This window comes from Schistocerca cancellata, chromosome 3 (assembly GCF_023864275.1).
Source record: "Schistocerca cancellata isolate TAMUIC-IGC-003103 chromosome 3, iqSchCanc2.1, whole genome shotgun sequence".
Lineage (NCBI taxonomy): Eukaryota > Metazoa > Arthropoda > Insecta > Orthoptera > Acrididae > Schistocerca > Schistocerca cancellata.
Window position 1 is genome coordinate 395,850,044 of NC_064628.1, and position 13,810 is coordinate 395,863,853.

A 13,810-nucleotide genomic window follows, 5' to 3' on the forward strand; every position below is an offset into this window, starting at 1 on the left:
AAGGGATCACAAATTTAACATTTGAGGGCAGCGTGGAGGGTAAAAATCGTAGAGGGAGACCAAGAGATGAATACACTAAACAGATTCAGAAGGATGTAGGCTGCAGTAGGTACTGGGAGATGAAGAAGCTTGCACAGGATAGAGTAGCATGGAGAGCTGCATTAAACCAGTCTCTGGACTGAAGACCACAACAACAACAGAGTGTATTTGACAGATGAGGCAGTATTCATGACAGATGGCATACTGAGTTACTACAATAAGTACTTGTGGGCAGATGCAAACCGTCGAGCAATCATTAAAATGAGCCGTCAGGATCGCTTTAGTATCAGTGTATTGGGCAGAAATTATCTGTGACAAACGTATTGGGCCATACACTTTAACAAACAGATTAACAGGTGCTGTGTGTGAGCGACGCCTGCACAGTGGATTATCAGCACTATTGGAGAATGTTACCTTTGCAGAACGATCGTGCGACGCTACCTCACCTCAACGGTTGGTGGGCGATGGATCGACCGAGGAGTTCCATTTCCAGTAGCACGGCCTCCCTTCGCTGTTATTTTTGAACAGGGATGGGTTATTAATAACAAATTTCATAAGTGAATGTATGTATTGCGAAGGTACTGTGAATATCCCAAGTTCCTGTCTGCGAGGTGATCTTTCGTGGGCTCCAGCTATTATTCTGATTAGACGCTTCTGTGCAATGAATACTTTTCCTCTTAATGATGAATTAGCCCAAAATATGATGCCACACGAAAGCAGTGAATGAAAACAGCCGTAGTAGGCTAATTTACTACGTTTATCACCAAAAATTTGCAGTAACCCTAATAGCACAAGTAGTTGAACAAAACTGTTTCTGCAGATCATCAATGTGTTTCTTCCAAACCCGTTGGATTTCTGACTGTGGGGACATTTAAGGGCACTGGTGTATCCTCAGTCCACCAGCTATGTGCAAAGTTTAGACCGGCTAGTGACCAGTGCATCTGACACAGTCGAAATGGGGGCAGGTGCATTCGAAGGAGTGCGTGATTTAGTGTGAAGAACGATTGAAAGGTGCCTCATGATGGGTGGTAACCCAAGTGGCACTGCCTGTAGCGTCTACTTCTATGTAACAGACAGGTGGGAACGAGAGGACAGATAAACTCATATGTCAAGAGGTATTGGTTTCAGGATGTATCATTATAGGAACTTTTCTTATCCAAGGTCACTCCAAAAGAAATGCACAATATTTTTGTAAAAATACAGTTTCCATTCTGCATGTGTGAAAGTTTTACATTGTGTAGATACATCCTTCCCACTTGTTTTCAAACTTAGTTTAACCTGTTCCCGTGAGTGGCGCCGTCACAGCATGTCTTCAAGATGGCTGCTGCACTTGACGTTCGTCAGTAGCAACGTGTTGTCATAGAATTCCTGTGCCGTGAAAACGAGACAGTGGGAAACATCCAGAAGAGGTTGAAAAAGGTGTACGGAGATGCTGCTGTCGATCGCAGTACAGTTAATCGGTGGGCAAGTCGGTTACGTGATGAAAGCGGGAACGGAAATATTGAGGATTGTCCTCCTAGCGGCAGGCCTCGTACTGCACACACTCCAGACAATGTGCAGAGAGTTAACAAATTGGTGAGTGCTGACAGACGCATCACAGTGAACGAATTGTCACGCTATGTTGGGCTAGGGGAAGAAAGTGTTTGCAGAATACTGCAAGTGTTGGCGTTAAAAAAGGTTTGTGTCAGGTGGGCTTCCAGGATGTCGGCAGTGGCTCACAAAGAAAAACGGTATGCAGCGAACTTTTGGAACTATACTAGAATGGTGGAGATGAATTTCTTGGAAGAATTGTGACAGGTGATGAAACATGGCTCCATCATTTTTCACCAGAGACGAAGAGGCAATCAATGGAGTGGCATCATGCAAATTCACCCAAGAAAAAAATTCAAAACTACACCTTCTGCTGGAAAAGTTATGGCACGGTGTTTTTCGATTCCAAAGGACTCTTGCTTATGGACATCATGCCAAGTGATGTATATGTGACTACACTGAAGAAACTTCAAGCTCGACTGAGTCGTGTTCGACCACATCGGTAAAAGCAGGATGTTTTACTGTTGCACGACAATGCACAGCCACATGTCAGTCAAACAACCATGGAAGTGATCACAAAACGCGGATGGACAACACTGAAACAACTGCTTTACAGTCCTGATCTGGCTCCTTGTGACTATCATCTGTTTGAGAAACTGAAAGACTCTCTTCGTGGAACAAGGTTTGAAGATGATGACTCGCTGGCCGGAGTGGCCATGTGGTTCTAGGCGCTACAGTCCGGAAACGCGCGACCGCCATGGTCGCAGGTTCGAATCCTGCCTTGAGCATGGATGTGTGTGATGTCCTTAGGTTAGTTAGGTTTAAGTAGTTCTGGGGACTGATGACCACAGCAGTTAAGTCCCATAGTGCTCAGAGCAATTTGAACAATTTTTTTTTTTTTGATGATGACTCCCTTGTACACGCTGCCAAACAGTGTCTCCAGCAGGTTCGTCCAGAATTTTACCGTGCGGGTATACAGGTACTGGTTCCAATATGGCGTAAGGCAGTTGAGAGCGATTGGAAATTATGTGGAGAAATGAAAATATTATTGCTAAAGGATGTATCTACACACTGTAAAACTTTCAAACATGAAGAATAAAAGATGGATTTTAAAAAAAATAGTGTGCATTTCTTTTGGAGTGACCCTCGTAGTTTTGATCAGTACTACCTGCTATAGGACTATGTGGCACTTTTCTTTTAAATGCGCTGTGTAAGACGCCATCCAAATCCTTGACCAGTGTGACAGTGTTCTCTCTCCTTTGCTGTTGTCACATTGACCTCTCACTTGCCGGATGACAGTCGAAGAGAGCAACGGATTGCAGGCGATATTGCTGACGAGATTGGCAGCCATTTATCGTCACTATGTGGGTCTCGAGCGTGCCGGGTCTGTGCGCTGAAAGGTGGATACCTGAGGGGATATCAGTTGGAAACAGGAGAGCGGTACAGAACAACACGTAGCCTTTATTGGCGGCAGGAACTTGTGCAGAGCGGTACAGCAGAGTGTGGAGTTAGGGTCGGCGGCTAGTGGCAGGCGCCCTCGTTGAGCACGCAGTAGCGCGGCGCCAGGGCCTCCGCTCGGACCCCGGCGGCCACCAGCCTGGCGCGGTGGGCGTGCAGCCGCGGCTCCGCCTCCCTGGCCGACGTGCCGGGGTTCGACCACAGGCGCTCCGCCAGCGCCGCCGCGCGCGGCCACACCCGCGCGTCCAGCGCCTGCGAACACCACAGGAAGAGCTCAGGCTGTCTCCAAAAGCCAGTGCAGTGTGCTACACCGTCACAGCTAAACAATGCGTACAGGCGAGATTTTGTCTGGGGCGACACACAAACTGTCACAGTAGCAGGTGGTAGGGAGCGGTGATGATGATGATGATGATGATGATGATGATGTTTGGTTTGTGGGGAGCTCAAATTGTAATTCTATTGTAAATATAATACTGCCATTAATCTGTATATTTTAAAAAATTTTGTCCAGCGACTGCGAACACCACAGGAAGAGCTCAGGCTGTCTCCAAAAGCCAGCGCAGTGTGCTACACCTTAACAGCTAAACAATGCGTACAGGCGAGATTTTGTCTGGGGCGACACACAAACCGTCACAACACCAGGTGGTAGGGAGCGGTGATGATGATGATGATGATGATGATGATGTTTCGTTTGTGGGGAGCTCAACTTGTAATGCTATTGTAAATATAATACTGCCATTAATCTGTATATTTTAAAATTTTTTGTTCCGTAATAATTTTGAATTATTAAGCAAATTCTATAACGAGAGTAAGCTTTTGTTAAGTGTAGTTTATCTGTTTAAAATAACCTCTTCGACGTAGGTGGAATGAATGTATTAAACATATTTTCTAAATAATTATGTAATATTCCAAATACAACTGTAATTAATTATGTCAATTTTGTATGTACTGGGTGGTCAAAAATTCAGTATAAATTTGAAAACTGAATAAATCACGGAATAATGTAGATAGAGAAGTACAAACTGACACACATGCTTGGAATGACATGGGGTATTATTAGAACCACAAAAAAAGTTCATTAAAATTTTCCGACAGATGGCGCTTCATCTGATCAGAATAGCAATAATTAGCATAACAAAGTAATACAAAGCAAAGATGATGTTCTTTACAGGAAATGCTCAATATGTCCACCATCATTCCTCACCAATAGCTGTAGTCGAGGAATAATGTTGTGAACAGCACTGTAAAGCATGTCCAGAGTACGCGAAAGAACTTGCCCCCCTTCTAACAGCCGTGTACCGCAAGTCTCTAGAGGAACAGAAGGTTCCAAATGATTGGAAAAGAGCACAGGTAGTCCCAGTCTTCAAGAAGGGTCGTCGAGTAGATGCGCAAAACTATAGACCTACCTCTCTGACGTCGATCTGTTGTAGAATTTTAGAACATGTCTTTTGCTCGAGTATCATGTCGTTTTTGGAAACTCAGAATCTACTATGTAGGAATCAACATGGATTCCGGAAACAGCGATCGTGTGAAACCCAACTCGCATTATTTGTTCATGAAACCCAGAAAATATTAGATACAGGCTCCCAGGTAGATGCCATTTTCCTTGACTTCCGGAAGGCGTTCGATACAGTTCCGCACTGTCGTCTGATAAACAAAGTAAGAGCCTACGGAATATCAGACCAGCTGTGTGGCTGGATTGAAGAGTTTTTAGCAAACAGAACACAGCATGTTGTTCTCAATGGAGAGACATCTACAGACGTTAAAGTAACCTCTGGCGTGCCACAGGGGAGTGTTATGGGACCATTGCTTTTCACAATATATATAAATGACCTAGTAGATAGTGTCGGAAGTTCCATGCGGCTTTTCGCGGATGATGCTGTAGTATACAGAGAAGTTGCAGCATTAGAAAATTGTAGCGAAATGCAGGAAGATCTGCAGCGGATAGGCACTTGGTGCAGGGAGTGGCTACTGACCCTTAACATAGACAAATGTAATGTATTGCGAATACATAGAAAGAAGGATCCTTTATTGTATGATTATATGATAGCGGAACAAACACTGGTAGCAGTTACTTCTGTAAAATATCTGGGAGTATGCGTGCGGAACGATTTGAAGTGGAATGATCATATAAAATTAATTGTTGGTAAGGCGGGTACCAGGTTGAGATTCATTGGGAGAGTCCTTAGAAAATGTAGTCCATCAACAAAGGAGGTGGCTTACAAAACACTCGTTCGACCTATACTTGAGTATTGCTCATCAGTGTGGGATCCGTACCAGATCGGGTTGACGGAGGAGATAGAGAAGATCCAAAGAAGAGCGGCGCGTTTCGTCACAGGGTTATTTGGTAACCGTGATAGCGTTACGGAGATGTTTAACAAACTCAAGTGGCAGACTCTGCAAGAGAGGCGCTCTGCATCGCGGTGTAGCTTGCTCGCCAGGTTTCGAGAGGGTGCGTTTCTGGATGAGGTATCGAATATATTGCTTCCCCCTACTTATACCTCCCGAGGAGATCACGAATGTAAAATTAGAGAGATTAGAGCGCGCACAGAGGCTTTCAGACAGTCGTTCTTCCCGCGAACCATACGCGACTGGAACAGGAAAGGGAGATAATGACAGTGGCACGTAAAGTGCCCTCCGCCACACACCGTTGGGTGGCTTGCGGAGTATAAATGTAGATGTAGATGTAGATGAGTTATGGTGAGGCATTGGCGTCGGATGTTGTCTTTCAGCATCCCTAGAGATGTCTGTCGATCACGATACACTTGCGACTTCAGGTAACCCCAAAGCCAATAATCGCACGGACTGAGGTCTGGGGACCTGGGAGGCCAAGCATGACGAAAGTGGCGGCTGAGCACACGATCATCACCAAACGATGCACGCAAGAGATCTTTCACGCGTCTAGCAATATGGGGTGGTTATATTAAAACCCCATGTCATTCCAAGCATGTGTGTCAATTTTTACCTCTCTGTCTACATTATTCCGTAGTTTATTAAGTTTTCAAATTTATACTGACTTTTTGATCACCCGGTATATACTGTCATACAATTGTAGATGTTTCATACTTAGGGTTTTTGTAAGCAGAAGTGTAAATTGAAAAGGTGTAGGGATCATAGGTAGAACGGAACTCCGTTCTGTGGTGGAATGGAAAAGGTGGTGGGGCGCGCGAGTGAGAATTGGCGCGCAAGTGGCTCAGCCAGTCGGTAGCTGCCCTGAAAGTGGTGAACACGCATTACGTTGGTCAACCACTAGAGGCCCCGAATTTACCTGCAAGACTGGGTTTTGGCCTCGGACGTGTTCTACATGATTGGCGCAGTACGGCAATAAATTAACTTGCAATTTGCAATTTTATCGTCGCCACCAAGAGGAAGACAGAGCTATGTACATCAAGAGCCGTACCTGCGCAATGTTACTACGCAGCACCGCCTCACGCCCCCTTCGACATCAGTAACAGGCAAAGTACTTTATTTAGAAGTGTATCACAGTATGAACCATCCATCTTCAATCAGTGGAATATAAGTGTTAAATGTACCTTTGTATTTAACCGTAATTTCCTATTTCATTTACCTCAGTAGGGTCCTTACCTAAACGAATTTATTCCGAGTATCCTGATGTTTATTGAAGCTTGAATAATAGTAAATTACTGGCAAGAGTACCGTTTTGATAGTAAATTCTGAAAATCATTATTAAATACTAAAGTTTGCACGTATCAGTTTAAGGGCCACCGCTTTGCGTGACCATGAGGATACGTTTTCAATAGCATTTCTGAAAGTAAAGTAACATAATTGTTTAACTGCAACACCCTTAACAGTAATTGTTCGTGTTGCTTCTCCATGTCAAAGAAAGCAAGACTAATATTAGTGTTAGAAAAACATTAACAAATAACAGTCCTAAAGAAATTAAATTTAGTCGTGTTAAATAATAGTTTTGGTCATATGAATGATAGCTATAAGTTTAATATTTTTTTGTATCCTTGTTGAAACATATGTGTCTCTTCTATAAATAATTACTGAAGTATAGTGATAAATTCCATAAGTAACAGAAAGTGGAATTAATAGTTACTTACTGCCAAGTGACCGTAGTAAATGGAAATTAAGTGGTTGTATTTAAATTACGTAGTAAGTGAAAGTAGTTATTTATTCAGTGTCGAAAATTGACTTAATCTTTTTGTGTAGACACTGTGCCTGATTTGGGCTGGCGGCCGTTTTATTAAGCGAAACAGTTTATTGTTATAACGGACTTTGTCTGGCTAGAGGTTTCCAAAAGTAATTATTCTCACTGCTTTTTCCACAAACTGTATGATTCGGAGAAAAATAGTTCGATACTTCACCATTAGGTTGAACACGGTTAAAATCTCTCTCCGAGAGTCGATGGTTTGCAGTGTTAGTGCTGCGTAATTTTGTGGTGGTGTTCCTGCCGCTACTTATAACACAGTTCTGAATCGCGGATCTTCCGTCTTTACAGTGGTAGAACTTAAACGTTCTGGTACCGTATTGACCAGAACGCGAAAGAACCGTTGCAAACTCCGGGTCATCAGTGCCCGTACAGAGTCCAAATTTTTACACAGTACAATTTTTTACACAATCCAATCCAGTCACTGTCGCGAATGATGATGATGATGATGATGAAATAACGAGGACAACACAAACACCCAGTCCCCGCGCGGAGGCAGGGACCGGGGATACCTTCTTGAAAATATCATTATCTAGTCATGTACTTCATACGAGGGACATTTCATAAATAATGCACAGCTTGGTACTACTGAGGACTCTTTGATACAAAGACAATGGAAATTACTTCAGATGTACACGACTGGCCATTAAAATTACTACACCGCGAAGGTGACGTGCTACAGACGCGAAATTTAACCGACAGGAAGAAGATGCTGTTATATGCAAATGATTAGCTTTTCAGAGTATTCACACAAGGTTGACGCCGGTGGCAAAACCTACAACGTGCTGACATGAGAAAAGTTTACAACCGATTTCTCATACACAAACAGCAGTTGACAGGCGTTGCCTCGTGAAACGTTGTTGTGATGGCTCGTGTAAGGAGGAGAAATGCGTACAATCACGTTTCCGACTTTTATAAAGGTCGGATTGTAGCCTATCGCGATTGCGATTTATCGTATCGTGACATTGCTGCTCGCGTTGGTCGAGATCCGATGACTGTTAGCAGAATATGGAATCGGTGGGTTCAGGAGGGTAATACGGAACGCCGTGCTGGATCCCAACGCCCTCGTATCACTAGCAGTCGAGATGACAAGCATCTTATCCGCTTGGCTGTAACGGATCGTGCAGCCACGTGTCGATCCCTGAGTCAACAGATGGGGACGTTTGCAAGACAACAACCATCTGCACGAGCAGTTCGACGACGTTTGCGGCAGAATGGACTATCAGCTCGGAGACCACGGCTGCGGTTATCCTTGACGCTGTATCACAGACAGGAGCGCCTGCGATGGTGTACTCGACGACGAACCTGGTTGCACGAATGGCAAAACATCATTTTTTCGGACGAATCCAGGTTCTGTTTACAGTATCATGATGGATGCATCCGTGTTTGGCGACATCGCGGTGAACGCACATTGGAAGTGTGTATTCGTCATCGCCGTACTGGCGTATCACCCGGTGTGATGGTATGGGGTGCCATTGGTTACACGTCTCGGTCACCTCTTGTTCGCATTTACGGCATTTTGGACAGTGGACGTTACATTTCAGACGTGTTACGACCTGTGGCTCTACCCTTCATTCGATCCCTGCGACACCCTACATTTCAACAGGATAATGCACGACCGCATGTTGCAGGTCCTGTACGGGCCTTTCTGGATACAGAAAATGTTCTGCTGCTGCCCTGGCCAGCACATTCTCCAGACCTCTCACCAATTGAAAACGTTTGGTCAATGGTGGCCGAGCAACTGGCTCGTCACAATACGCCAGTCACTACTCTTGATGAACTGTGGTATCGTGTTGAAGCTGCATGGGCAGCTGTACGTGTGCACGCCATCCAAGCTCTGTTTGACTCAATGCCCAGGCGTATCAAGGCCGTTATTACGGCCGAGGTGGTTGTTCTGTGTACTGATTTCTCAGGATCTATGCACGCACCCAAACTGCGTGAAAATGTAATCAAATGTCAGTTCTTGTATAATATATTTGTCCAATGAATACCAGTTTATCATCTGCATTTCATCTTGGTGTAGCAGTTTTAATGGCCAGTAGAGTAGTTGGGACCTCTAGGAAAAAGCTCGTGTTTTTGTTTTTTCGCTGTGTACTCTAACCTAAAATAGGTGACAGGTAGAAATGGGCCCTGCAAGGGTCTCGGATACTGTGATTGTTGAAGACCAGTGGTCGTACATCAAGACTGAAATGTTTTAATCGTTTTCGTGGTGGTTGTATGAGCATAGTCGATAATCCAAGACCCGCAAGGCTGAAAACGTCAACAGATAAACGAGATGTGAAACTTGTGGCAGATGCTCGTGAAGAAAGTCGCAGTGCGATTTGCGAGGAACTCTCTGAAGCCCCGGATTTCACCCAACATCAGTGTTCTGTGTTGTGACAAATGAGTTAAAGAAGAGAAAAATTTCTTCGAGATGAGTCCCACACTGTTCGACTGCTGAAGAGAAGCAGAACCGCCTGGACATTGCAACCTTGCTGAAACAGCGATTCGACGGTGATGTCCAAGAATTCTTGAGTCGCATTGTCGCTATTGGTGAAACGTGAATTAAAGACTTTGAACCGGAGTTGAATTCACAGTCCAATGAGTGGCGAGCTTAACATTCTCCACGTCCAAAAAATTTTCGACGTACTCAAACAAAGCTCAAACAAATGATGTTTCTTGCTTATGATCACCAAGGAATCATCAAGACAAATAGTCCCACGTCGAACAAGTTTCGCAGCACTGTATTATCGTAACTACATGCAAAACTGCGCAGGAAAATGCACAACACCGGACCCCAGGATGGGCCACTAATTCTCCATGACAATGCTCGCCACCATATCGGCGATGTTGTCGCCCAAGAACTGCGCGAATACGGATGGGAGGTGATGCCGCATCCTCCTTACAGCCCGAGCGTGTGAGTGCATCAGGCTTCTACTTGTTCTCGAAGTTGAGAAAAGCTATATATGTGGACGTCGTTATCTTTCTTTGCAAGAGATCTCTACCACCGTTACCCGAGCCATTCGACAGATGAGCAGAAGTGGTGTCCTGGATGCAGTAATAGAGCTTCCGAGACGTTGGGATTCAATTATAGAGAAGCAAGGAGACTGTAATGAAGGACTGTAAAGAAATATTGAAAAAAAGGTGTAAGTAAAAAAAGGGTGTGCATTATCTATCAAATGTCACTCGTATTTTAAAATTTTGAAAAAAAAAGACTTATACTTTTTAATGATCTCTTATACCAGATTCCGTAATTTTTCAGTAAAACTTAAGCCAAAAATGTAAGTCTTAGTAGTGAATGTGACTTTTCAAAATAAATATCATATTAATATTTTCGGGTTCGGGACCCTTCTTAAACATCTTACATGTATCTTCAAAGAGTGTAGTGTGAATAAAAGTCAACGACAATTTACGAAATTTGCATTTTAAATTTTTTGTGGTTGTCGTAAAGTATTCGTCCCTTCAGTTTTCACTATACGGGAATATGCGTTGGTGTTGCTAAGGTTGTGCTAAAATATACGCTCAGATTCTGGACCCTACTTATACCTCAGTATCTATTTAAAAAGTTAACGAAATTTGCGATTCTTCTAACTTTTGTTGTGGGTATAAAGTTCCTCTCTCCCCTCTCTCTTTGTAGTAAACATGATTGAAAATGACTTGTTATTGCTAGTGTCAAACACCGTCGAAAGTGGAAACTGTCACATCACGAACACTTTGATGGAACGCTGCCAGACTGATACTGCAGTATTTCTACATCTACATGATTACTCTGCAATTCACATTTAAGTGCTTGGCAGAGGGTTCATCGAACCACAATCATACTATCTCCCTACCATTCCACTCCCGAACAGTGCGCGGGAAAAACCAACACCTAAATCTTTCTGTTCGAGCTCTCATTTCTCTTATTTTATTTTGATGATCATTCCTACCTATGTAGGTTGGGCTCAACAAAATATTTTCGCATTCGGAAGAGAAAGTTGGTGACTGAAATTTCGTAAATAGATCTCGCCGCGACGAAAAACGTCTTTGCTTTAATGACTTCCATCCCAACTCGCGTATCATATCTGTCAGAATATTATCTATGTGGTCTTTCCAACTGAAGGTGTTCGTAATTTTTACACCCAGGTACTTAGTTGAATTGACAGCCTTGAGAATTGTACTATTTATCGAGTAATCGAATTCCAACGGATTTCTTTTGGAACTCATGTGGATCACCTCACACTTTTCGTTATTTAGCGTAAACTGCCACCTGCCACACCATACAGCAATCTTTTCTAAATCGCTTTGCAACTGATACTGGTCTTTGGATGACCTTACTAGACGGTAAATTACAGCATCATCTGCGAACAACCCAAGAGAACTGCTCAGATTGTCACCCAGGTCATTTATATACATCAGGAACAGTAGAGGTCCCAGGACGCTTCCCTGGGGAACACCTGATATGACTTCAGTTTTACTCGATGATTTGCCGTCTATTACTACGAACTGCGACCTTCCTGACAGGAAATCACGAATCCAGTCGCACAACTGAGACGATACCCCATAGGCCCGCAGCTTGATTAGAAGTCGCTTGTGAGGAACGGTGTCAAAAGCTTTCCGGAAATCTAGAAATACGGAATCAACTTGAGATCCCCTGTCGATAGCGGCCATTACTTCGTGCGAGAAAAGAGCTAGCTGCGTTGCACAAGAACGATGTTTTCTGAAACCATGCTGATTACGTATCAATAGATCGTTCCCTTCGAGGTGATTCATAATGTTTGAATACAGTAAATGCTCCAAAACCCTACTGCAAACCGACGTCAATGATATAGATCTGTAGTTCGATGGATTACTCCTACTACCCTTCTTAAACACTGGTGCGACCTGCGCAATTTTCCAATCTGTAGGTACAGATCTATCGGTAATCTCTTCCGTGCCTGTGGGTTATGTTGATTAAAATTCACCCTCATGCGAGCTTATATTCATTATTTTTAGAAGAGTAAAATAGCCATTCCTGCATATTAAGAATGGTGTGAGTTTGTAACGGACACTGGACGTCTTTCGGGGTTGGCGGTGTAGTGGTAAAGTGCGAGCTTGTAGAATCTAAGGTCGCGAGATCGAATCCTGCTCAGACACTGAAATTTTTCAGTCTACCCTGAGGCTAGCCTTCACCTCTCATTGATGTACAGAAGTGCCAGGAACGACACGTGGTTCGGACTCCACTTCAAACTGTAGGCTCCCTTTCTCCAGTTGGATGACTGGGGTAGGTTAAGGACGCACGTGTCGCCGAAATGGCGTCCATTTGAAAGACTTTACAGGCAGGCGACCGAACATCTCTGTTGAGGAACTCCCAACCCATCAAACCATGTGAACGTATTTCACTGGGTGCGTCTAACGTTAGAGGGACTTCTGAGATGGAGGTCGCAACGCAGCATGCCCGGAGTACCTGCAAGTGGAGCGTATCGCTACATTTCGGACTTTGGCGAGGCAGGTCATTTCATTGACATGAGGGGTAGAGAAGCTTCATACCGACAGCTGTCTCTAGCGCAATAGCTGCAGAACCAGTGGCCACGAGACGGACTCAGGAGAGCGGTGTGGCTACAGGATTAGGCACATGACTACACCACGAGAAACGGGTGTGGCTGTTCGACTGGCTCTGACGAACAGACAGACGACAGCAGCTGAAATCCAGAAAGAGGTTACAGGCAGACCGGCACCACGAACCGCCGGGAACAGGCTGCTGGAAGATGGGTTGAGACCTCGAGTTGTCACGACATCGTGGCACAGACAACAGATCGACGCCAGCACGTCCATAGGCGACATTGTGAAAGGTCTCAGAAAGCAGTGATTGTGGAGACCCATACGTCTCCAACTGCTAGAATCATGGTGTCGTGACTTTTGGATATGACAACAAGACTGATCTGGTAACTGGTGAAGAGCGACAAAATGCTCGCTAGTATGTGGCAAGAATGGAAAACCCAGTACTTTTATCCTTTATAACCAGGGTACCAAATGGTGTATTGCATCAGGATAGTGCAAGGACGCCACACTGCAGTTCACACGACAGACAGATCCTGGACTAACCTACCTGATCACTGATTGGTCGCTCATGGCACGCGACGGTATCAGGCTCCAGTCACCAATTTTCGTGAGCTGACACAGCACGTGCTTCAGGAATGGTAAGAAATTCCTCAACAAGAGATTCTAAGGCTGTTTGCTTCCATGCCGCAACGAATACGTAGTCTACACGTGCATGTGGGAGTCACGCGCCGCACCAGTGTTGACTATCGACGACAGTCCCCAATGGAATGACAAGATAATCATTTAATAGCCGTTAGGTGAACAAGATGTCCACAAAGTTTCGTAAATATCAGACTGGTCCTTCATGGTGACATATTCCATTTAGGACGGTCTAGCTTCTGGGATATTATTTTCCCAGAACCCTACCACATAATGGAAGTCTTTCATTTGCCTTCCTTAATACTGACTTTATCTAATCGTTCCGTTTCGTATCGTTCCTTGGTATTTGCCCTAAATATAGGTCTGATAGAAATTATCCAGACACTCCTGGAACAGTGCATGTCACAAGGCACGGACCGCCAGTATAAGAGGAGGAGGGGACTGCTGTGTTGTCAGCAGAGAAGCATGAGA

The 13,810-nt window shown here is 44.3% G+C and overlaps 1 protein-coding gene across 1 annotated transcript in view; it reads right to left on the bottom strand.

Annotated features, from left to right (window-relative positions):
- Window positions 1–2,714: 2,714 nt before the first annotated feature.
- LOC126175127 (chitooligosaccharidolytic beta-N-acetylglucosaminidase-like) overlaps window positions 2,715–13,810 on the bottom strand; it is a 336,523-nt gene continuing 325,427 nt past the window's right edge. Inside the window, exon 9 of the mRNA XM_049921680.1 lies at window positions 2,715–3,279. Coding sequence (XP_049777637.1) covers window positions 3,091–3,279 — 189 coding nt within the window. The 3' untranslated portion in view covers window positions 2,715–3,090. The remainder of the gene's footprint in view (window positions 3,280–13,810) is intronic.